General features: G+C 58.3%; 2 protein-coding genes across 2 annotated transcripts; one reads left to right on the top strand and one right to left on the bottom strand.

Annotated features, from left to right (window-relative positions):
* The first annotated feature begins 39 nt into the window (after positions 1-39).
* Ddx54 (DEAD-box helicase 54) lies at positions 40-16,323 on the top strand. The gene is made up of 20 exons (XM_077108979.1): positions 40-229; positions 1,733-1,862; positions 3,710-3,780; positions 4,248-4,436; positions 4,556-4,605; positions 6,036-6,077; positions 6,177-6,272; positions 6,923-7,044; positions 7,127-7,188; positions 7,291-7,422; positions 8,363-8,573; positions 9,444-9,578; positions 9,932-10,162; positions 10,245-10,318; positions 10,961-11,173; positions 12,291-12,433; positions 12,518-12,631; positions 13,093-13,197; positions 13,398-13,510; positions 14,808-16,323. The coding sequence occupies exons 1-20, from the start codon at positions 56-58 to the stop codon at positions 15,038-15,040; spliced, it is 2,640 nt and encodes an 879-aa protein (XP_076965094.1). The 5' UTR covers positions 40-55; the 3' UTR covers positions 15,041-16,323.
* Positions 15,954-21,099, bottom strand: Cfap73 (cilia and flagella associated protein 73). The gene is made up of 7 exons (XM_077110162.1): positions 21,044-21,099; positions 19,611-19,716; positions 18,841-18,945; positions 18,354-18,554; positions 17,640-17,861; positions 17,242-17,400; positions 15,954-16,037 (listed from the first exon to the last, which is right to left on the bottom strand). The coding sequence occupies exons 1-7, from the start codon at positions 21,097-21,099 to the stop codon at positions 15,954-15,956; spliced, it is 933 nt and encodes a 310-aa protein (XP_076966277.1).
* Positions 21,100-24,845: the final 3,746 nt, after the last annotated feature.

Genomic DNA, 24,845 nt, shown 5'->3' with positions numbered 1-24,845 from the left:
AGTTGGTACGTCCCGCAGGCTCCGCCCCCTTCCGGGTTCGGAGCGCCCGGCCCGCATGGCGGCCGGCAAGCGCGGTGCGGCCGGGCCTCGGTCGCCAGCTGCTATGGCCCAGTGGAGGAAGAAGAAGGGGCTCCGAAAGCGCCGGGGCGCGGCCTCCCAGGCCCGCGACAGCGACTCGGAGGACGGCGAGTTTGAGATTCGGGCGGAAGATGACGCCCGGGCGGGGAAGGTAGGAGTGTGCGGCTGGCGCTCGCGGGGCGGCTCCAGGCAGCGCCTCACGGCCGCAGTCACCCCGGGAGGCGCGGGGAGGGGGTCTGTCGCGCCAGGACGGGGCTCAGGGCCGCCCGCCGGGCCACACGGGCGGTAGTCGGGCTCAATCGCGACCCGCGGCCGCAGCCCCGCTCCTTTGGCGCCCGGGCCTTCGGGCCTTGCAGCCGGCCCTGGGTCGCGCGCTCCTCATTGGTTATCTCGGCCCAGGGGGCGGATCCCCGTGTCCCAGCCGTCCAATGAAAAGTGCGGGTGCGGAAGGTCTGACAAAGTTTGGGACGGTCTTGGGAAATTGAATTAAGGGGATGCCAGACCCAAGTAGCTTGAGACAGTGACGCCCCCAGGCCGCTGGGAAACTAAAAACAAGCTCATTTCGTGTTTGTTGACCATTTACTATGTCTCAGGCCCCGAGCTGAGAGCTATACGAGCCTCACCCCCGCCTATGGCTAACTATTGGAATCCCCATTTTCCCAAGGAGGAAATTGAGGTTAAAAAACTTGACTAGGATCACAGAGCTAGAGTGAGTGCAGCCCGCACTCAAACTCGGGGTGATCTGGCTTGAAGGCCTGTGGCATTCCACTACCGAGTGCCAAATGAATGCAAATGAGTGTGAACACCAAGCTGCCAGAAGAGCTGCCGCCCGTTGCTCTTCACAGTCTGTGCCCAGCTGTGCCTGGCACGGAATAGGCCCCGGGTATGGTGATGAATAAATGGGCATTTATATGAAGTGAAAAGACTGCACCCCGGGTAGGGCTGGGATAAGGCCTCATTCCATTTTCCCAGCCCGGCCAGCGCCTGGCACTAAGTAGGTGCTCCAGTGGGTGCCAAGAAATTGCTAGAGGCAGTGAGGATGCAGGCAGCATAGGTGGTGAGTGCGGAGGAGGAGTCAGACTGTGTTGTGGACACCAGGGGTTTTGCTGTGGCCCAGCCCTGCACCAGCTGTGGGATGCAGGAGAAGTTGCTTAACCTCTCTGTGCCCCCACTGTGTGGAAGGCAGGTGATTATATGTGCTCCAAAAATTATTGAAAAGATAACTACACCGTGTCTATATATGCCACTCATGCAGTCAGTGTGGCAGGCGCTTGTGGTTCCGGATATCTTGCTCACCTTTTCATGACAGACTGTCCCTGGTAAGGGCCATGTGACAAATCTTAGGCTTTGTGGGACTGTATGAAGTCCTGGTCTTCTTTGACCCTTTTTTTTTTTTTTTTTTTTTAAATGTAATCCTTTAAGATGTGAAAAACATTCTTAGCTCACAGTCTGTACAAGACAGAGACAGAGTTGGAATTGGGCCCCAGGCAGGGTGTCTGCAGAGCACACTGGGCACTCATGCTGTGTCCTGGCTCAGCTGAGGACGACCTGTTAGAAATTGATGGAGGTGGAGAGACAGGCCGTGGGCAGCCCCCTCTGCCTCCAGGGTCTGACTGCTTGGAGTGATTGTGCCTGGTCTGTTCTCTTCTCCCAGCTGGGACCTGGCAGGCCCCTGCCTACCTTTCCCACCTCAGAGTGCACCTCAGATGTGGAACCAGACACCCGGGAGATGGTGCGAGCCCAGAACAAGAAGAAGAAGAAGTCTGGAGGCTTCCAGTCCATGGGTGGGTGCGCCCCCGGAGCATCCAGGGCTTCAGGGAGCAGCAGCAGCAGGTCATCTGCCCTCTGCACTGAGCTGCAGGGTCTGCTCTTGGCCCAGCACTGTGCCAGGGGTTAGGTGGACTAGCACAGCAGACCTGGAGACCAAGGCCTTCAGGGTCTTCTGGGGACAACAGGCCTGAAGCAAGGAGAAAGCATGCAGAACAAGCCCCAGAAACAGTGACACAGTGCAGGCACAGCCAGACCCAGCAGAGGGTTCGCTGTGTGACAGCATGGCATGGCAGCGGGACAGAGGTGGGGAAGGTGGCGGAGCACCTGTAGCAGAAACAAAGCTGAACCCTCCTGTTCCTGAAAACCTTCAGCTGCTGTGGCAAGGATGTGACATCAAAATGAATGTGTTCATAATCCAGCCAGGAGCAGTGGCACACATCTATAAGCCCCAGTTCGGGAGGCCGAGGCAGGAGGATTGCAGACTCAAAGCCAGCCTCAGTGACTTAGCAAGACCCTGTCTCAGTAAGGGATAAAAAGTGTGAGGGCTGGGGCTCAGTGGTAGAGTGCTTGCCTGGCACGCTTGAGACACTGAGTTCGATCCCCAGCACCACTTTAAAAAAAAAAAAAAAAAAATCTCAATAAATAAAATAAAGATATAAAAAAGGGGGTGGCTTAGCAAAGCTCTAGCAACTCAGCAAGGCCCTCTCTCTAAATAAAATACAAAAAAGGCCCGGGTGTGGCTCAGTGGTTGAGTGTCCCTGGGTTCAATCCCTGGTATGGGAAAAATCATAACCATATGTATATGTAATATTATACGTATAAAACCTTAAGAAAGGACAGCTTTCCAAGTGTGACCTGAATCATGTAATTTGATTTCTTTTGGTTAGATACGTGTATGCCAGAAAGCGCTAAAAATAATGCTGTGTCAGGAATAAATTTGCAAGCTATGGGACAAAAAGTCATCAGCCCTAGTGTACAAAGAACTTATGAATCAGTAAGAAAGCATCCTGAGGGAGAAGTAGGCGAAGAGGATGGGTGGTCAGTTCACAAAGGCAGTCCACACCGCCGCTGAGCTCAACAACAACGTGCTAAACGTCATCAGTGACCAAAGGAGAGCCAAACAGGGTCTCATGTGCCTTTCTGAATCCCAAAGATGAAAGATGGGACACAAGCTGCTGGAACTGTGCTCTCGAATCTCAAGGGCGCCAGCTCCCCCAGCCCACACCCTACTGGGCCCCAAACCTCCTCTCCAGCACCCGAGCTTCACTTCTCAACACCTGCATACAATAGAGCGAGTGTCACATATCTGTCACCTAGCTTCAACTGACTTCAACACTTAACCTCCTCACCAGCCTGGTGATTCTGAAGCAAACCCCACATCCTCTCAAGATCTCAAGGTGTCCGTGATCATGTCACACAGGCACCTTCGGAGACCCTTGTCAGCTCTTGGCATTATGAGTGGGCTCACACCGGCATCCGCATGAGCTGTGTCCACTGCGGTTGGCAGACCCCCCCCCCCCAGCCCCACTGAGGATTGAACCTGGTACCTGGGGGGCTTCACCGCTGAGCCACATCCCCAGCCCTTTTTTATTTTTTGACTCAGGGTCTTGCTGGGTTGCTAAGGCTATTCTCAAACTTGCGATCCTCCTGCCTCAGTCTCCCCAGCACCTGGGATTACAGGTGTGCCCCCCCACGCTGTACGTGGCAGACTTGCCTGTTAAGTCTCATTTACTCTTTAAGATTCTGCCTTGCTGATGTCTTTTCCTGGGTATCTGTCTGTCCGTGATGCAGTCATCTGTCTTGTAGGTTGTTCTGTGCCCTCCGGGGCCACTCCAGCCCTGACTGTCCCTGTCTCCTGCAGGCCTGAGCTACCCCGTGTTCAAAGGCATCATGAAGAAGGGCTACAAGGTGCCGACGCCCATCCAGAGGAAGGTAAGGGCTGGGAGGGTCGCGTGGCTTTGCCCACCTTTCTGGCCTTGTGACGGCCACCCCTTGTCCCAGATGTCACAAATCTTGCCCCCTGTTCTCTAGCTCACCCATTTCACACATGGAGGATGTTGGGCCAGCAGAGTAGAGGCTTGGCCCTGGGTCATGCCCCCTAGGACTGCCGGGCCTGCCAGGCCGCCCACAGGACCCATCATCACTGGGGTTATGGGCTTGTCCTCAGCTGTCAGCTCCTGGGAGACTTTCCTTGGGTCCTGAGGAGGAAGCCTAGAAGGAGGTGGAACCTAGCTCACCCTGAAGAAGGTGGCCCCTGATCCCAGGAGGCAGGACGGGTGTCTGCAGGAATGCCATCAGGGCTGGGACAGGCCCTGCCCATCGCTGAGAGCCCCTCCTCTGCCCACTCCCCACTGGATTGGGCAGGAACTGACCACCCCGCCACTCGCCTGTGTCTGCAGACCATCCCAGTGATCCTGGACGGCAAGGACGTGGTAGCCATGGCCCGGACCGGCAGCGGCAAGACGGCCTGCTTCCTGCTCCCCATGTTCGAGCGGCTCAAGGCCCACAGCGCCCAGACCGGGGCCCGCGCCCTCATCCTCTCGCCCACCCGGGAGCTGGCCCTGCAGACCATGAAGTTCACTAAGGAGGTGCGTTGGGGTGGGGTCTGCAGCTCGGGCTGACCTGGGTCCCCGGGGGCCATGTGTGGGGCGGGTCCTCTGGTGTCACCCTCTCAAGCGATTTCTTTCTTTCCTTTCCCTCTCCACAGCTGGGCAAGTTCACTGGCCTCAAGACTGCCCTGATCCTGGGTGGGGACAAGTAAGGACCCCCCTCACCCCATGCCCTGGTCCCCCTGCGCCACAGTCACCAGCGTGCCCACGTGCCCCTGTGCTCCAGGACACTGGATTGACCGAGCCCCTGCTGCTCAGTCTAATGGCAGCTTCTCTCCATGTTCAGACCAACTCACACGCACAGGCGCATGGAGAGTGCTGGAAGGGTGGCCCACCGCCCGCAGCTCAGGCCGGTCCTGAGGTTCCCGAGCGGCGGCTCCTGGCTCCCAGGGTCAACCAGGCCTGGGTGGTGTGGGCGCCATGCTGAGGGTCGATTCAAAGTAGCATGTGAAAAATGAAGGCCTGACCCAGGCGGGTGCGAGGGGTACGCCTCTTGTTCCAGCAGCTGGGGAGGCTGAGGCCGGAGGATCGCGAGTTCAAAGTGAGACCCTGTAATACCAAATAGGGCTGGGACATGGCTTAGTGGTTGGGTGCCCCCGAGTTTAATCTCCAGTACCCAAAGGAAAAATGGGGGCCTGGGAGCAGCGGCTCACTGCCAGGTGTGTCATTCCTTGGGGGCTGCCTCCCCCAGGGAGAAGGTGCTACATCTGCTCACAGATGGCCGGTTTGGAGGTGAAGGGTCCAGGGCTGTGAGGAGATTCTGCAGTAGAGCTAGGCCTGGTCCATTCTCCCGCCTCTGTGCAGTGTCTCCTCCAGGCAGCCCCTGCGTTCTGCCCTCGGGAAGCTGCTGTTATGGTCGCTCTCAAGTCTGAGTTTCCCTTGAGTGAAATTTAATTTGATTTTATTTTGCTTTGTTACCAGAGATTGGATGCAGGGGCTCTTAAGCACTGAGCCATATTCGAGCTTTCTTCATTCTGTGTTTAGAGACAGGGCCTCACTGAGTCACTCAGGGCCTTTCTGAGTTTCTGAGGCTGGCTTTGAACTCGAGATCCTTCCCCCTCGGCCCCCCGAGCTGCAGGGATTATGGCGAGTCCACGGCGCCACATAGGGTTTTCTCTCTCCTGTCTGTGGCTGTGGGAAGGCCCAGCCTTCCTAAGCTGTGCCTGTCCCAGGATCCTGGCTCCTTCAGGTGCCCCATGAATACTGTAGAGGAGGACTGACCTTGAGATTCATGCCCCAGAGGCAGGCACGGTCGGGCACCTGGGTTCTGGTTGAAGTGGCAGTGCCAGGGTTAGCTGCTGGGCAGCACCATGGGTTAGAAGCAGCCCCCGGCTGTCTCGAGTCACGGTGGGGAAAAGGCGGGTTCTGAAGGCGAGCCTGTATTTTCGGGAGCTGTTTGTACATCTCAGCTGGTACCTTTGGTCCTGGCCGTGCCTTTGCCCAGCGTCTCAGTGGTAGCCTTTCCCTGGTTGCAAGTCTAGGATCTGTGTCCCTGGGAAAGGGTGTGGGGACTCGCTGGGCGTCTGGTTACGGGAAAGGGCAGAGACTCTCCTGTCAACCGGACTCTCTTTTCCCCAGAATGGAAGACCAGTTCGCAGCCCTGCACGAAAATCCTGACATGTGAGTTGGTAGACCCGGGCTAATGCCAGTGGCTGGTGTGTGGCAGGGGACTGTGGTGGTGCCGTGACTGGGGTGACCTTGCCTGTGCACCCCTTCCAGAATCATCGCCACCCCTGGGCGGTTGGTGCACGTGGCTGTGGAGATGAACCTGAAGCTGCAGAGCGTGGAGTATGTGGTTTTCGATGAAGCCGACAGGTGAGGCTGCGGGTGCCCCCAGCACTGTTGCGGCTGCCCCCAGCTAGGAAGGAGAGGGCATGGGGCTGGCCGGCCAGGGGGAGGGCTCTGTCCAGAGAGACCTGCGTGGCCACGGTCTCCATACGCGGGCTGCAGATCACAGGAGGTGCCAGAGCTCATCTGGGGTACCTTGGACCCATATTTTTTAGTTTTACATTTTAAGAATATTAAAAAGAATAATTAAGGTCTAGCACATGTTTTCAAAGAAACAGCAAGAGAGTCGAGAGCATGGACTCGAGCCAGAAAGGGGGACCCAACCCCACTGTTTCTTCAGCTTTGCCAACTTGGTCAAATCGTGGGTGTCCCTGGGCCGTGGCTGCCTCGGGAGGGAGGGACCGCACGCGCAGGGTGCCCTGGGGCGGAAAGGTGGAGACTCGTGGGTACCGACCCCTGCACGGGGCTCAGGACACGGGCAACAGGGTGAGAATCTCAAGGTCATGGTCACTTAGGCTGAGGTTGTGCCTTAAGGAAAGGGCAAGTTGGGTTAAACGTGAGAGTCGGATGTCAGCACAAGTGGGGAGGCCTTGGCCGTGAGGGTGGCCGTGAGGTTGGTGGGTTGGCTGGGAGCTCCAGGTGGACCCCCCCAGCATCCAGCGCCTCCTCCCCTCCAGGCTCTTTGAAATGGGGTTTGCGGAGCAGCTGCAGGAGATCATCGGCCGCCTCCCCGGGGGCCACCAGACGGTGCTCTTCTCTGCCACGCTGCCTAAGCTGCTGGTGGAATTTGCCCGGGCAGGTGAGTGGCAGGGTGGCTCTGGACTCGGGCAAGGTTGTTTGTCCCAGCCCTTGGTGACCCCATCTCCCCTGTGCCCCCGCAGGCCTCACGGAGCCCGTGCTCATCCGGCTGGACGTGGACGCCAAGCTGAATGAGCAGCTCAAGGTGAGGCCACCGCGGGCCCCTTGCTCAGGCCCGTGGCTGGGGGATGAGGGACCTTGCAGGCCTATGGCTGGCCAAGAGCCCACCAGCTCCCTCTCTCCGCAGACCTCCTTCCTCCTGGTGCGCGAGGACACCAAGGCCGCAGTGCTGCTGCACCTGCTGCGCAACGTCGTGCGGCCCCAGGACCAGACGGTAGTGTTCGTGGCCACCAAGCACCACGCCGAGTACCTCACGGAGGTGCGTGGGCCTGGTGTGCCACGAGGTGGGGAAGGGAGCAGCGCCATCTTCCTCCTGAGCCTGGACCTGCTCTTCTCAGTGTGGCCACCAGAGGGCGTGGGGCTGGGGCTGCAGGGAGGGCAGGGCTCTCCCTTCCCTGAGCAGATCCTGAGCACACAGAAAGGCTAGGTGGTCGCTCTGGGTCCTGGCGGCCTGGGCACAGCTGTTCACAGCCCCTGGCCTGGCTCCATCCATCTGCTTTCCCCTCTGTCAAGGCTGCTGTGAGCCATCTCCCGGCCATCCTGTCACTCTGCAGCTGGGTGTCAGCCTTCAGTGTGTCGGGCACAGTTCACACCCATGGGGGTGTGAGGTACCCTGGGAGTGCAGGCAGTTCCCTGGCTTGTGTCAAACATGGGTACCAGCGTGACCCTGTCTACGGAGTCCCAGTCGCCCAGGAGGCTGCGGGCCCTGCCCAGCCCCTCACTGTCTCCCAACCCTCAGCACACCTGGCCCTGTTGTCCCAGGACACGGCTCCTATCTCCTCACTCAGCCTCCCCTGTGTAGCTAAGGTCACCTGTGCATGAGGCCAACAGCAGTTCTTAGAGAACAGTGACAGTCACCTGCCTGCTGGGTTCCGGGCTCTTCTGCACACAGTGCTGTGGGCTCAGTCCTCGGAACAGGGCCTCCGTGAGTAGCATGGCTCTCCCCTCAACCGAGGGCAGGGAGGCCCGGAGAGGGTCAGCCCAGGCTGTCCTGGTGAGCCCTCTGTGCCCACCACCTGGGCAGGAGCTGGCCAGGAAGTGATACTGGTGAGGGTTCCAAGTTGAGGTCACTGAGCGGTGCCAGGCTGTGGGCCGGCAGGGCTGGCCTCTGCACATGGCGCCCTGCCCGGCCCCCCCGGCCCAGAGCCTCCTTCACCTCCCTCACGTCCCTCACCTCCCTCCTGCCCTCCTCTGAGCAGCTGCTGACGGCCCAGCGGGTCAGCTGCGCCCACATCTACAGCGCCCTGGACCAGACGGCCCGCAAGATCAACCTGGCCAGGTTCACACACGGCAAGTGCTCTGCCCTCATCGTGACCGACCTGGCCGCCCGGGGCCTGGACATCCCGCTGCTGGACAACGTCATCAACTACAGCTTCCCCGCCAAGGGCAAGCTCTTCCTGCACCGCGTGGGTGAGCACGAGGTCTGCTGGGAGCCGGGGCGTGGGGATGCAGGCGGGCAGGTCCTGCTGGGCAGTGCAGTTCTGCTTCTGCAGAGGCCACTCGCCCTATCCTGGGCTGTGTCTTTCTCTTGCTGTGGCACTTGACAGCATGGCCTTTTGGTCTCCTCGGGGTCCCCTCCCTGAGACTCCGTGTCCTTGGCTGCCCCAGGGGCCGTCTCTACCAGTCTGTCCTACACAGGTCCCTCCCACTCTGTCGGGCCGGGATCTGGGCTGCCTCCCCTCGGCCCTGCCTGGCCACCTGCTCCGTTAACCTTTCCCCAGGGCTTTGCTCAACCCGGCCCTGCCTAACCTCTTTGTCACCAATGTCACAGCGTGTCCGTGTGCTTGGGTCGCCGTTACAGAGCACCAGCTGTCCCCTGGGATGGAGGGCCCACCCTCCTTGCACGGCCTTGTTTTAAGTAGTTAGAGCAGCAGTGCCACTGTGTCCCGTGGAGGCCACATTTGGGGCACTGGCCATGGGGACTTCAGCTTGGCTGGGAACACGGTCCAGTCCCCACTCACGGTGGGAGGCTGGCAGCAGGCGCCATGTCCCTTGCATGCTGCTTGGCCTGTATGGGCGACGGTGCCTTCACAGGTGGGGAGATGGAGGCCAGGGGGGTGACTAGCTGGCCAGGTCGCAGCCGGGTGGCAAAGTGGGCATGGAACCCTGTCGTCCTTTCAGAGACCCCCCATCGCTGTTCCTATTGCTCTCTGGTGACAAAGCTGTCACCGGGTCCTTTCCTCCATCCCCATAGAATGTTTGTAACACACTTCACCCTTTTAGCCACTGCGAGTGCCCAGCCCAGTGGCTATCATGCTTGAACCACCATCTCCTCTTCAGGCCGTGTGGCCCGCGCTGGCCGAAGTGGCACAGCCTACTCCCTGGTGGCCCCAGACGAGGTTCCCTACCTGCTGGACCTGCACCTGTTCCTGGGCCGCTCCCTGGCCCTGGCGCCACCCCACCAGGAGCCTTCAGGTGAGGGGAGGCCGGGGCAGCACTGAGGGTCCGTGGTCCATGGTGCATGTAGGTGGGCGCCCTGTGCTGGCCTTGGGAGGCGGCAGGCTGGATCTGACCCCAGGAGAGGACCGCCCCCACCCCCCAGTGCTCGCAGAGCTGTGGTCAGTGCGTCAGTAATGGCGGCCGCTCTGCTGGGACTTCGTCTACACACACAGCAGCCACCTCCGGGCCCGTGCTGGCCCCTGTTCTGGCGAAGTCAAGTCTGATGTGGCAGCTGCTCTAACAGTGACCGCTGGAGCACCTGGGGGGGCGCACAGGGCCAGGGCAGGTGGGCCAGCAGCTTGCCCTTAGTGCACCCTGTGGGCTGGCAGGTGCTGCGGGCGCCGATGGCGTGCTGGGCAGGGTGCCGCAGAGTGTGGTGGACGACGAGGACTGCGGCCTGAGGAGCACCCTGGAGGCGTCCCTGGAACTGCGGAGCCTGGGCCGCGTGGCCGACAACGCCCAGCAGCAGTACGTGCGCTCGCGGCCAGCACCGTCGCCCGAGTCCATCAAGAGGGCCAAGGAGCTGGACGTGGCTGGGCTGGGCCTGCACCCCCTCTTCAGTGAGTCCTGCCCCGGGAGTGGGGTGGTGGGCAGGCGGCAGCCTAGCCCTGCAGCCCCGTCCTCACGCCCTCTCCCTGCCAGGTGCGCGCTTCGGGGAGGGGGAGCTGCAGCGGCTGAGGCTGGTGGACGGCATCAGGAGCTACCGTGCACGCTCGGTGAGTGAGGAGGGTGGGGCACGCAGGTCCTGCCAGGACCGGGATCGCAAGGTGCTGCTGGCCCCCGGGGGACCCTGCGGCAGGGTCCATCTGAGCTTGGGGTTTCCAGCCCTCAGCCCTGGCTCCTCGGCTTCCAGAGACGCCATCAGCCCGGACCCTGCTGGGCCACTGCAGGCCCTGTGGGGCAGCTGTCCCCCATCTCCAGAGTGACTGAGGCTCACAGTGGGAGTGATGGGCCCTCGGCCTGCTTGGGTCTGGATGCTCGTCTTCCCCAGCCCGCTTCCCTCCCTCCCCCTTGCTCTCCCTGGACAAGTGCACCTTTTGCACCTGGAGTGGGGTGCACAAAAGCAGGGAAGGTCGCAGGTGGCCTGCCAGCTAGCAGCACACAGAGCTGCAGAGTGCCCGTGGGGTGCACCGACTTGGGGTCTAGATGGACTGGGGGTGACTGCCAAGCTCTGGCTTTCCCTAGCTGTGTGACCTGGGGCAAGTTACTCACCTGCTCTGGGCCCCCTCTCTCACTGTGAAATGCAGTTAACCAGCATGCCTATCTAGCCACCAGGAGGGATGTCCACAGAGGGCTCACCCAGCTGGCGAGAGTGGGCAGGGGGCCCATAGGCAACCAACTTGGTGTCTCCTGCACAGACCATCTTTGAGATCAATGCCTCCAGCCGGGACCTGAGTAGCCAGGTGATGCGTGCCAAGCGGCAAAAGGACCGCAAAGCCATCGCCAGCTTCCAGCAGGGACGAAAGGAGCAACAGGAGCGTCAGAAAGGTCTGGCTGGCCCCTCCCAGCACTGCCCTGCACCTCAGGAGCAGCCCGAGAAGGAAGAGGAGGGCGAGGGAGAGGACGTAGAGGTACCGGCTCGACCTGGGGCCCTGGAGCTGGGACTGGGGGAAGGGTGGTTATGTCCCAGCAGCCCACAGGGCTGTCCTTGGGGCTTTGGGCCCTCCTTGGGGAGGCGCCCATCTCCGTCCTCTAAAGCCCGGGCCCCAGGCTCAGTGTCTGCAGAGCACAGTCACTCGGGGGTCGGGGGTCAGATATGTCAGACCCAGCAGCGAGGCCTTGGGCCTCCACACCCGCAGGAGGGCTGACCAGAGGGAGGGCGCCACTGCCCGGTCGGAAGAGCAAGAGGGCCCAGGGCTTGTGGTGAGTGGCAGCCGCGCCTGCCCTGGCCCTGAGGCGCTGTCGGTGGGTCATTGTCCGTTCCAGGCTGAGGCTCAGGCAGGTTGGAAGGGGCAGAGGAGGGATGTGGGCAGCAGCCAGGTGACAGGAGCAGCATCAGATAGTGACCTCTGAAAGGCAGCTGGAGGATCGTGATGGGTCCTGAAGTGTCCCACTTGCCTGGCAGAAGGTCCCTGGCCGGTGACAGCACCTGTCTCTCTCTCTGGTCCCGTTGGTGGAGGGTTTGGTGGGCACGGGCATAGCTGAAGGCCCCAGTGAGTCCTTGTGTGGAACAAGCCCCGGCGCAGATGCTAGGGCTTCGCCTCGGTCACACAGTTTGGGGGCCAAGCTGGGACTAGAATGAGGGTCTCAGAGTCGGCACCCTGTCTCCTCATCCATCCTGCCTCTGATGGCCAAGGCAGGGGTTATGCTGCACATGCAGATGGGGAAATGGGTCCCACGGGAGACCTGTTCACCAGCTAATGAATGGGAAAGCCATGCTGGGCACGGTGGCCCACGACTGTAGGCCCAGCAGCTTGGGAGGCTGAGGCAGGAGGATCAATTCAAAGCCAGCCTCAGCGACTTGGTGAGGTTCCCTGCGACTTAAGGAGACCCTGTCTCAAAATAAAAAATAAAAAGGGCTGGGGAAGTGGCTCGGTGGTGAAGCACCTCTGCATTCAATCCCCAGTACCCCAAAAATGGGAAAGCCAGACTTGAAAGCCCCTGGAAGCTCTGGCTGGGCAGTGGATGTGGAGAGCCATAGTGGCTCCCCAGGGGCCACAGTTGTGACGCTGGGCCTCCTGCCTGCAGCATGTCTTCACAGAGGTCGTGGGCCAGAAGCGGCAGAGGCCAGCACCTCACGGGGGAGCCAAGAGACGGAGAGCGGAGGCCCAGCAGCGACACCAGGAGTTCTACGTCCCCTACCGACCCAAGGACTTCGACAGCGAGCGGGGGTGAGTGGCCAGCTGGGTCTTGGGTGGGCACCGGGACCCTCTGGGCCACGTCATCCCCCCTTACCTTGCACACCCTCCCTTCAGGCTCAGTGTCAGTGGGATCGGGGGAGCCTTCGAGCAGCAGGTGGCTGGTGCCGTCCTGGACCTGATGGGGGACGAAGCGCAGAACCTGACCAGAGGCCAGCAGCAGCTCAAGTGGTGAGTGCAAGTGGGCGTACCCACTGGTGGGGGCTGTCTGCTGCAGCCCCCTGTCTGTGCCCCTTCCTTGCCTGCCCGCCCGTGATCTGGTCGCACACTGCAGGGTTCTTCCTGCCAGCTCTCCTGACAAGCTTATGACCAGTTTTGCTCATGAGGGCTCTCAGTGCCACTCTACCTGGGTCACAAAGCCAGGAACTGGTAGGTGGGGATTGGAACCTTCCAGGACCCCAACCCCCACTGCAGTGCCGATGCCAGTCCTCTGACCCCCTAACCCCCTGGGCTGCCAAGGAAAGGTGAGGTGAGGTGGGCAGAGCACCTGCTGGGCCCTGGGCGTGGCAGCACTGCTTTCCTTTGATGGCCCAGGGCCCATGCAGGGGTCCCGGTGAGGGAACAGGCCCCACAGGGAACCTGAGCGTCCCAGGCCATCTCCCTCATGGCAGCCCCACTAACTCCTCTACCAGGGACCGGAAGAAGAAGCGGTTTGTGGGACAGTCAGGACAGGAGGACAAAAAGAAGATCAAGACCGAGAGCGGCCGCTACATCAGCAGCTCCTACAAGCGGGACCTGTATCCAGAGGGGCGGGGTGGCTGCTTCCTTGGGGGCCTCCTGTGCCAAGGGCCTATACTTGCTGGGGGGCGGGGCCAAGGGTGGGGAAGGGACAGGGTAGGGCTGCTTTCTCAGGGGCCTTCTCTGCCAGGGCGGGGCTTGTGTCCACTGTAGTGGGCAGTAGGGTACCACGTGAAGTTTCCTTAACATGCCTTCCCAGCTACCAGAAGTGGAAACAGAAACAGAAAATTGATGATCGTGACTCAGAGGAGGAAGGGACATTTGACGGTCGAGGTCCAGCCCGAAGAGGTGGGAAGCGGGGGCGTGGCCAAGGTGAGTAGCAGGGCGGGGAAGGTGAGCACGCTGGTGGACAGAGCAGGTGTAGTCACATTAGGGAAAAGCAGGCACAGAGAGGAGGCCCAGCTGGGCACTGCCAAGGCCTCGGAGCTCCCACTGCCCACTCACCAACAAGACCCTGCCCCCAGGCCGGCTGATTGTGGGCTCAAAACCACTGCCCCTGTGAAGTCCTTCAGTGGACTTGACCTGGGCTCCCCCAGTCACTAGCACCCGCTGACAGGCACTGGAAGAGCTGTGCCACTTGGTGCCTGTCCCTGATCCGCCCACCTCAGAGGGAGGCTCTGGGATGGCCATGACAAAACCATCTCGCCTGCACCAACCTCGGCTGCTGGCGGTTGGACCTGGGGGAGCGAGCGCGGGGAGTCCTGCTGGCAGGACTGGGGTTCTCTCTGGCACACTGTAGCGTTCTTTTTACAAGAGCTGACGGTCAGGAGTCCGCTTTGGTCCAGGGAGGAGGCGATGGGGGGAGGTTGGGAGATGTCCTTGGAAGTGAGGGCTGGCGAGTATACCCCTGGGCCACCTGGGGCTTGGTTGATTTGATCCACCTGGGATGGGATCAGAAGCCACTCCGTCTGCCAGAGTCTTTAGTGACCACAGACTCTGGCATGGACCGGCATGGAGCAGTCCCTGGGGCAGACCCCTGTGTGCAAGGCCCTGGGGCAGCCTGAGGAGCAGAGAGGCCACTGCCTGCCCTCCGACCCCACTCAGTCCTCCTCATGCTCTGAAGGGATTCATCTGCAGCTGGGCCCCTTCTAACCCTGCCCCCAAACACTGCTGGTTAGCCTACTGTTAGGGAGGTACAGGCTGTGTCCTCGACATGTCACACATGACCTGTGGGGCTAGGAGACAGTGCCTACTTTATAAGCAGGGAAACCGGGGTGAGGACAGGGACTGAACGCAGGCTGCCCAGCTGCCTGCCACCCTCCACCTGGATCCACCCCTGGGGAGAGGGGAACTTGGCACCATGTCCCAGGATCCCTTGGGTGGCCTTAGCCTCTACTTATCTCCACAGCCCGGTGGGGCTGGCCGCTGCCTGCCCTCTGTGCCTGGGGCTGCCAGGGCCTGCCTGTCTCCTGCCCAGGTCGCAGGCCCACTCCTCTGGTGTCCTCCTGCCAGCGCTGCCTCCTCTGTCCCCTCCTCCCTCTCTTCGGCTGCCTTTGAGTCTCCTCTTTCCCTCTCCCACTGCATACCAGCCACTGGGGGCCACAGCATTGAGCAGAGCAGGGACAGGGGCAGGGAGGAGCTGCTCAGCCCCCGATTCATGTCCTGGCAGGTGCATCCCAGCCCCGCGCCCCAGGTGCCCCCACAGGCCATGTGCGCTCCGAGCTCAAGACCAAGCAGCAGATCCTGAAGCAGAGACGCCGGGCCCAGAAGATGCGCTTCTTGCAGCGCGGGGGCCTCAAACAGCTCTCCACTCGCAACCGCCGCCGGGTCCGGGAGCTGCAGCAGGGCGCCTTTGGCCGGGGTGCCCCCTCCAGGAAGGGCAAGATGAGGAAGAGGATGTAAGGACCAGACTCAGCCCGCAGCCTGGCCCCAGTGTGGACACGAGCAGTTATTTCCCACACGCTACTGGGGGGCTGCCTGCAGGAGCTTGTGCCCTGTGGGAAGGAAGTGCCTCTGGCCACAGGGGCAGCCCCTGCCTCTACCAAGGGACACTGGAGTCAGGCCTTGGAGCCTATGTAGGAGTTTGCCAGCAAAGCCAGACAGGCAGGACCCAAGGTGGCAACTGAGTCACTGCTGCTGCTGCTGTGAGTTCTGGGTTCAGAGGTCATGGTCACATGGTCCCAGCCCCGAGTGCCTCAGACTCAGTGATGGTTTTCAACATGATAAACCTTTATTGAGTGCCTCTGTGCGACCTGAGTGTAGAGTCTTCTTGGAGAGACAAGGGGGAGACACAGGTCGCACAGCTAATGTACCAGTTGAGAGTGTGTACGCCCCATGTGATGCCACCTGGATCCCCTGAGGGTGCTCTATTGGCTCAGAGGGGAGTCAGCTGCCTGTGCGGGCTCAGGACAGGCGAGCTGGGGCCACAGGGCCAGCTGCTGCTCTCTGGCTGTGAGAGGTCAGAGCCATCCTGCTTCTGTCCTGCTCAGAGCTCCTGTCACCCTGTTGAGGTTCTCAGAGTCAGGAGCCTCCAGCGGCTGCCCCTCAGGACGGCCCATCCCCTGCGGAGTACAGAGCCTGCAGGCCTCTGGGTGTGCGGCCTCTGGGTAGGGGGTGCCCCGCACGTTGCCCGCAGCCCCTTGCTGGTCCACCTTGATCACACAGACACGCATCTAGACACTGCGGCCTGGGCAGGCGCAGCTCCGTCTTCCTCCTGGGAAAACAGGTCAGGGTGGCCCAGAGCCTGCACCCCTAGGGAGTGTGGGGCCTCCTCCCAGGGCTGGGTCCCTCAGCTCCCGCTCACCACTCGCCTGGGTCAGGGCTGGGAGGTGGCGGCCACCGGCTCAGGCTGGCGATGTCTGGTCAGCATGGCAGAGAGGTCCAGGATGAAGAGCTTCACCTGGGGGACCGAGTGCAGCCATGGCACATCCCAGCCTCTATTGGATGGCCAGCCTCCTCCCTGGTTAGGCAGGGGTAGGGGCCGGAGGCCTGGTTATGGGGCAGCAGCAAAGCCACCTGGTTCCCAGGGCTGTTCAGGGCAACTCCTCCCCAGACAGTCCATATTTCCAGCTGTTGGTGTTCACTCCTCATGTCACCCTTTTTAAAAACCCGTTATGTCCCAGTGTCCTATGTATAGGACTGAAACCGAGCAACAAAGTTACCATAGAGGTGTTATTTATCACTCAGTTTATGTTTCCATGTGTCCATGTCCTGGATGTGGGGTTCGTTGGGTGGGGCATACTCATTGGTTTGTGATCTGTTCATCTCCATAGATGGGTGGCCCTCTTTTATTGTAATATGAACATAATACTAGGAATCCATAGATCCACTGTCATAGGTGTTGGTGGCCAGCTCACCACCCACCATCCCTGGGCTGCCTTCAGGTTTCTCACCTAAGGGAGCATCTGAGAAGGGAACCCTCCAGCAAAGATGGAAAAAGCATAATGAAATTGCTAGGTGTGGTGGTGCACACCTGTAACCCAGCAACTCTGGAGGCTGAGGCAGGAGGGTGGGAAGTTTGAGACCTGGACAACTTATTGAGGCCCTATCTCGAATTTTGAAAAGACCTAGGAATGTAGCTTGGTGGCAGAACACTCGTCTAGTCTGTGCAAGGCCCTGGGTTCAGTGCTCAGTACTGCAAAAGGAAGAGGCCTTGGAGGCCATGTTGTGTGTCTTATGCCTCTTCAACCTTGAGAAGCCAGGTGTGCTCCGTCCACAGGGACGATTGGTGGCACCACTGGGCCGAAAGGATATATGGTGTCTGATCTGTGCTCAGGCTCCCTAAAGAGGCCGAGACTCCTCGTGTCAGGAGAGAGTGTACGCTTTCTCAGAGCTGTTGCTGAGACTGGGCACAAACCTGGGGTGTCCAGCAGGCACCTGACACTCGGCACAAGGTGCCCTGAGGCCGAGGGGCATGGGGCTGTCTTCTGCACAGCAGTCAAGGTCACCGTCAGAGCCGAGATGAAAGGCAGGGTTCCTGGGCGCTGATGGAGCCCACATCCGGGGCTAGCGCCGAGCTTAGCCAGAGAAGGTGTTGCGGTGGGAGGGTTTTGAGGCGCTGGGTGTTTCTGAAGAAGGACATGACATCACCGGGGAAGCCTCACCTGCTCCAGCTGCCCCTCAGTGTCTTCGATGTCCAGGGCTGGTGGCTGCCTCCGGTGCTGGCACACTGTCTGGAACAGGTTGAGCGCTGACATCCTCGCGCGGCCCAGGAGCAGGGTCTTCTCGGCTGCCGTGTTCTGGATCTGAATCCACTTAGATTCCTGGAGACCATACACCCGCCCGGCTCCCGGTTAAGTCGGGAACGGGTCCTCCAAGGGCTGGGGCTTCCCCCATCCACCTACACCAGACAGGTGCACCTGCGGGAAGGAGCTCGGCATGTCACGCGGGCCAGCCTCTGGGGCCTGTAGCGCACTCTCACGTCTGACACCCCCCTGTTAGCGCAGCCCGCCCCTCCAGAGTGCGCGGTGGCGCCCGGCACGCGCCTCCCGGCAGGCCGCACCCACTGCAGCGCGCGCTCCCGCGCGGACTCCAGTCGCTCCCGCAGCTCTGCTCGCCGCTGCGCCTGCGCGAGGAGCTCGTCCTGCTCGCTGTCCCGCAGCCGCTGGAGCTGCGCCCGCGTCGCCTCGAGCTCCGCCAGCCGCTCTCGCTCCGTGAGCCTCAGGGCCACCTGCGTGTCTGCCAGGGTGTCGAAACGAGCCACCAGCTCTGGGACCTCCTGGAACTGGGACCGGAGAAGGATTCCCTTGGCCCTGCCCTCCGCGCCTGGGCCGCCAACGCTCCAGCGGCGCCTCGATTTGTTCAACTGTGAAAGGGGGGCGTCGCACCTCGCTGGCCCCAGGGTGTCAGATGTGAGCCCTACTCCACCTTCCGACCGCCACCATCAAGCCTCACTGCCTGGTTAACATTCGTTCCTGGATTCATTCAATTAGTGATACCTGTTGATTATCCGAATTCTCCCCACCTGCCACACACACTTGCCTAATTATGTGACATCGGCTGAGTTGACTTTCTGTAAAATGGGGTTGACACTAACAGAACCCACTTCACTGACTGTGGGGATGATTCAGGAACAAAGCGTGCTGCCGGTATACAGTGAGCACTCAGTAAGTGATGGTGCCTGCATATAGTCAGCGCTCCATTAGTGCTCCGTCCATGCCAGGGGACTCTGTCGCTGCACGGTGGAGCTGGGCCCCAGCTGTGCTCCCCAGCTCACCTCGGGCAGCTTTTCCAGCGTTCGCTCCAGTAGGCGCGCGCACGGCTCCAGCCTCTGCAGCCGGCGCTGCAGACGCGCGCGCTCCCGCCGCAGCTCCTGGAGCTCAGCCCGCAGCCGCAGCACCTCCGCCCCCTGGCGGTCCGCGCGGTGTCGCTCCTCCGCCGCACGTTGCAGCGCGCGGCCGCGCCGAATCTCCGCGTCCTGGGGAGCGGGACCCGCGACCCATGGGACTCGGGAACTTGCGGAGCTGGAGCTCGCCTCCGTCTCCTCCTCGCCCCGACACGCACGCTGAGCCACCAAGGGTGACAAACACCCGCCCGCGGGCCAAGTTCGGCCCAATCTCAGATTTGGGCCCCACGCCCCTCCCCCTCCTCTCAGGCTGTCCCTTTTGCGTTACTAAATCCATCCTTTTACTTGTGTGGACCCCTGGCCCCTGTTGGGTTGTACGGTGTGGTCCCTGTGACCTCCCCCAGCCGTCGCCACCTACCTGCAGGAACTTGTCAAAGCGGACAAAGGACCCCTTGAGCTGCTGCTCTTTCTGTGCCAGCTCTGCCCAGCGCTGTTCCAGGGCTGTCATCGCGGTGTGGAACTCCTGGGGGTGAAGAGCAGGGTGGCTCTGAGTTTGGGGAGTCAAGTCATCCGATGCTTTCAGTTCACACTTAACCCCTCCGATCCACTGTCCCTGCTCGAATCCAGCCACCGCTCTCCCGCTCCAGGAAGAAGCCCAGACACCCTCCTGTAGCCTGAAAGCCTGTGTCCCTGCCCTGCCTGGTCTCAGCCTCTCCTCCTGAAACTGTCATCCAGCCACTTGGTCATCTGTGCTTTGTCCTTGCCTCCCTGTCTTTGCATAGGATGGTCCCTTTTGCCTGTTTCTTTCCCACCCCCTCCCGAACCCATCTCCCCTTGCTGAATAAGCCCAATTGCCCCTCTTGAGTCCCAAGACCTTCCTCCAGGAAGTCCTCCTTGACCACTCCCACAGGGAAACAGGGGCTTCCTCTGGGCTCCGATGGCCTCGGCCCAGTGCTCCCTCTTGTAACGATCCCCATCTGGTCACTTGTCTCTTTTCCTCTCTAGACTGTAAGCCTAGTGAAGGCAGGGACTGTGATGGCACTCCAGATCCCAATGCAATGCCCAGCACAAGTAGGTGCTCAATGCACCCACAACCTCTCTCACTCAATTCTCCTCTTGAGAGAAGAGGAAGGCAAGGCTCAGGATGGGGACGTGCCTGGTCCGAACAGTCTCCCAGAGGAAGCTCACCTCCCTCTGGGCCTGCAGACCCCTGTCTGCAGCTGCCAGCTCTTTCCTCTTCTCCAGGAGGCGCAGCACGGGTGGGAAGTGGTCCACACTCTCCTCTGGTGTCTTCCTAGAGTGGCTCGAGAAGGAGGTGGAGGTCAAGGAAGCAAAAATCAGGGCTCCCCAATTCCACCCTCGAGCCCAGATGTCCCCGCCAGCCACCACTGGCTACTGAATTCTTCACTCATTGGGCAGGTTGACCTGAGCACCTGCTGTGTGTCAGGACTTCTCTTGGTGCTGGGGCCACTGCAAAGAAGACAAAAAAGAAAGTCCCTGCCCCCCGCCCCCAGGAGCTGGAATTCTCCTGGGACCACAGAAGATCAAGCTAATCAATTATAGTACTGGTAGGGCATGGCAGACCCCAAGATGACGATGTAAGCAGACCAGGGGAACTTCCACAGGGAGTCAGGAAATCCCTCTGCAGAGGGGACAGCAAAACAGAGACGGGGGGGGGGGGGGTCCGAGAGGAGGGAGAGGCCCTGTGGACGTCTCCAGGGGACAGAGACCAGGACAGCCATGCCAAGACCCCAGGGAAGGGGCAGAGGGGGGCGGCGAGGCCAGAGAAAAGAGCCAGGAGGTGGGAGGCGGGGATTGAGAGCAGAGGGGTGCCCAGGGCAGGTTGCAGCGGTCATGGTGAGGGAGGACTTTGGGCTGGACCCTGAGTGGGATGGGAGCCAGGAGGGGTTTGGAGCAGAGAAGAATCTCCTGTGGCTGTTGTGACAAGAAAAAAGAAAAAGAAACTAGGCACACAGCTGCAGGAGCCCAGTGACCAGCTCTGGAGATTCCGCAGGGAACACAGGGGTCAGGGAGGGCTGGGGAGGGCAGAAGGGGTCCCTTCAGGGCACTAGCTGAGAGCAGGGCTGACGGAGGGCCGGGCGGGTGACCTCGGTGGGCGAGGGATGGTGTTTGAGGGAAGGCTGTGGGTGGGGGACCTGCTCCCTCCTGGGCCCAGCTCCAGGGTGACCCTGTTAGACGCAGTCAGGGAGCTGGCCAGAAGTGGCAGGATCCAGGTGACCTGCTCTCCTAGAGGGGCTAGACTAAGGTTTCATGTGGCAAGGGTTGCCCACTGTGATCGGGGACACCCCCACCGACCCATTTTGCAGATGCTCGGACTGAGGTTGGGACACTCGGTGGCACCGGCCAATTCAATGCAGGCACTCCTCCCCAAAACGCTGTTTCCCGGTGGGGGAGCAGCCCAAGGGTCACCTCCCTTCCTCTCCACCTTGGGGCAAAGGATTTAATGCCTGAGCCCTCGCGGAAGTCGCGGTGCCTCTGAGAACCTCAGCTTCTTCTTTCTCACTGTGAACTGTCCAGAGGAACGAGGACCCAGGGGCTGGGGGAGCAGGCGCGGGCCACCCGCCCACCGCTGCCTTCCTCCCTGTCTGCTTCACACTCACTGGGACAGCTTCTCCTGCAAGATCAGCCGGAAATAGTCCTCCCAGGGCACTGCCATCGTCCCCGCGCTCGCCTCTCTGTCTTTGAACCTGCTGGAGTCTTGCAGGAGCCTACGAGGCCCTGGGAACGCGGCCGCGCGCGCAGGACTCCCGGGAGGCAGTGGCCAAGCGGACCCTGGTTGCCTGGGCAACCAACGACACAACATTCCATTGCCAGGCTGCGGCCAGGGGAACCCGCCCTGGGAGAGGGAGGAAGGGAGGGGCGGAGGCGGGAGGCCCTCCCCCCACCCAGCTCCTCCACCTCGGGTGCAGTGGGGAGGGGGGTCCTCCACCAAGTTGTTGCCAAGGGAGGCCGGCGCGGGGGCGCACGCCTGTCATCCCAGCGTCTTGGGAGGCTGAGGTAGGAGGATCGCGAGTTCAAAGCCAGCCTCGGTAATTTAGGGAGGCCCTGAGCAATTTAGTGAGACCCTGTCTGTAGATAATAATTAAAAAGAGCTTGGGATTCGGTAGTAAAGTTCCCCCGCGTTCAATTCCCAGTACTGAAAATGAATCAATAAGTGAATAAAATATAAAACGGCTTGGGGACGCGGCTCGGTGGTAGAGCGCCCCTGGGTTCAATCCCCAGTACAGAAATAAAAAGAATTTGCCACGACTGGCCAAACCTCTTCCCGGCTGGGTGGGCCTGGGCCTCACTAATGTGCCTGTGTGTCCACTCAACCATCCAAAAGAATTTAGGGCTTAAAAAATAAATAAATTAAAATAAAAATAGCTGGGATATAACTCAGAGATAAAGCTTCCGGGGTTCAAACCCTAGTATAGCAAAACAGATAATAATAGTAATAATAATAATAATAATATTAATAATAATGTACATTTTGTTTTTGAGCATTTTACATTGAATTGCACATATTTTCTTTCTGCATGAACTGATGTCAAGCTACAATACATGATCTCATTTTTTTTTAAAGAATTTTAAAATATTATTTATTTATTTTTTAGTTTTTCAGCGGACACAACATCTTTGTTTTTATGTGGTGCTGAGGATCGAACCCTGGCTGCATGCATGCCAGGCGAGCACACTACCGCTTGAGCCACATCATCTCATTTTTTTCTCTCATTTTTTGGTACTGGGATTGAACCAGGGGCACTTTACCACTTAGCCATATCCCAACCCATTCCACAGTCTTGCTAAGTTGTTGAGGGTCTCACAAAGGTGCTGAGACAGACCTCAAGTTTGTGATCCTCCTGCCTCAGCCTCCCTAGTCTCTGGGATTACAGATGTGCACCACTGTACCTGGCTCATTTTTTTTTTTCTTAAATAAAAATTGGAGGTATGATATACATGTAATAAAATTCATTTTTCCACATATGGTTCTTAGGGTTGAGGCAAATGCATAAAATTGTGTAACCACCATCCCAATCAAGATAGGAAACATGTCCATCATCCCTAGAAATCCTGTGCCTGTTTGTAACCTACCCAGCTTTTGGCAACCACAAGACTTGTTCCCTGTCCTTGACAGTTTCTTCTTTCTTGGAATATCATAGGTGTGTATGAATCAAGGTAGCCCCTTGTATCTGTCTTCCTTCAATTAGCAATATTCATTTAGTATTTGTCAAGCAAAGACCCAAATCGGAAGTCCATGATTTTTTATTGCTGAGTAGTATTTATTCTACAGTTCCTTGATTCTTTCCTCAGATGGAGGACAGCTGTGTTGTTTACGGTTCTAGGCAAAAGCAAATACATCCTGCATTGATGTGCAGGTTTTGTGTGAACATAAATTGTCATTTCACTTGTGTGAGTATGTAAGTGTAGAATTATTGTTGACTTGTCTGTTGAGTGAATTTTTAACTGTATCAAAAACTGCATGTAATCCCAGCGGCTCAGGAGGCTGAGGCAGGAGGGTTGCCAGCCTCAGCAACTTAGTGAGGCCCTCAGCAATTTAACGAGACCCTATCTCAAAATAAAAAAATAGAAAGGACTGCGGATGTGGCTCAGTGGCTAGATGCCAATTCCTGGTACAAATAAATAATAATAATAATAATAATAATAATAATCCAAAAAACTACAAATGGTTTATCAGAATGGGTCTACCATTTTTTTTTCCTGCTTTCTCTTTTGCAGTGCTGGGGATTGAGCCAGGGCCTTGGCTTGGATGGTGTATACCTATAGTCCCAGCTTCTTGGGAGGCTGGCACAGGAGGCTCCCCTCAGGGTGGGTGTGGTTTGAGGCCAGCATTGGCAACATTGCCAGACCAAGGAAGGAAAGAAGGAGGGAGGGAAGGAGGGAGGGAGGGAAGGAAGGAAGGAGGGAGGGAGGGAGGAAGGAAGGAAGGAAGGAGCGAGGGAGGGAGGGAGGGAGGGACCCAGCCAGGGCTTAGCTCTTGGTAGACACTGGCTCCGCCCCTGAGCTAGGCCCAGGCCCCAGTGGGAGGAGCTTAATTGGCCTATGTTCAATTCTAGGGTTTGGCAACACATTATTCCACAAAAAAAATAGAATAAATATATTGATGACTGAAGCAGAGGAGGGCGTTACAGAAATGGAGGGGCTTGAAGAAAGGGCAAAGAGAAATTAAAATCACCCTGACCATTCAAAACTCCTTTCCTTCCAAGGCAGGGAGACAGGCTAGGAAGACCCCCTGAGCCAACATTAGGTTATTTCAGGTGACTTCTTTTGTGTAGGGATCAAAGCAGCAAAACTTCATTACAGTGTCCGGGGACACTGGCCTGTTTGGGAAATTTAACTTGTTATCTCTCTAATCCTAATTTCTGGGAAGGTCAGATAAACCTCTTAATTTCATGATTCCATTTTGATTTTTAGTTTGGTCTGTGCAGGAGCTGAGTTCCATGCCATGGCCTTCAGTCATTTGTATTTAACAGTTTTTATGTCCCTCCCGCACCCCTGGCAACCACGCGTTTGTATAGTTTTGTCTCCTCAAGAATGTTATAGTCTGGTTGATGGTGCACACCTGTCAACCCCGCTGCTCGGGAGGCTGAGGCAGGAGGATCATGAGTTCAAAGCCAGCCTCAGCAAAAGCAAGGCCCTAAGCAACTCAGTGAGACCCTGACTCTAAATAAAATGCAAAATAGGGCTGGGGATGTGGCTCAGGGGTCGAGTGCCCCTGAGTTCAATCCCCTGTACTAAAAAAATAAATAATAAAAAAGATAAAACGATCTGAGATGCAGCTGAGTAGTAAAGCTCCCCTGGGTTCAATCCTCAGTCCAAAAGGAAAAAAAGAAGTGTTATATAAATAGAATCATACAGTAGATACAGTTTTTTGTTTTTGTTTTTTTCTTTTCTTCAGTGCCTGGGATAGGACCCAGGCTCACCCTCGCAGGGCCAGCGCTCCACCCCGGAGCTCAGCCCACATCTCACCCTGTTCCAGTTGGGTTATTTTTCTGTGCTGAGTTTTGAGATTCTCTCTGTGAGAATTCTTTATATGTTCTAGACGCCTATCTAGTTATTCTGAGTAGTTCTTGGTGGAACATTTTCTCCCCCTCTGTATTGTTTTTTCATTCTTTTCTGTAATATACCACATTTTAAACTTCTTTTGTTGTTCTTGTTCTTTTTAGTTATATATGACAGTAGCGAACATTTGAAAATTCTTCATTTTTATTTATTTATTTATTTATTTATTTATTTATTTATTTATTTTGTGGCTGGGGATTGAACCAAGGCATAGTCTACCACTGAGTTATACCCCAACCCTTTAAAAATTTTTTTTTGTTTCTTTGTTTCTATTTTTATTATTTATTTATTATTTGTACTGAAGTTGAACCCAGGGGTGCTTTACCATTGAGCAACATC

Source organism: Callospermophilus lateralis, chromosome 1 (assembly GCF_048772815.1).
Source record: "Callospermophilus lateralis isolate mCalLat2 chromosome 1, mCalLat2.hap1, whole genome shotgun sequence".
NCBI classification, from domain to species: domain Eukaryota; kingdom Metazoa; phylum Chordata; class Mammalia; order Rodentia; family Sciuridae; genus Callospermophilus; species Callospermophilus lateralis.
Note: the sequence above shows the minus strand (reverse complement) of the source record. Positions and strands in the feature narration are given on the sequence as shown.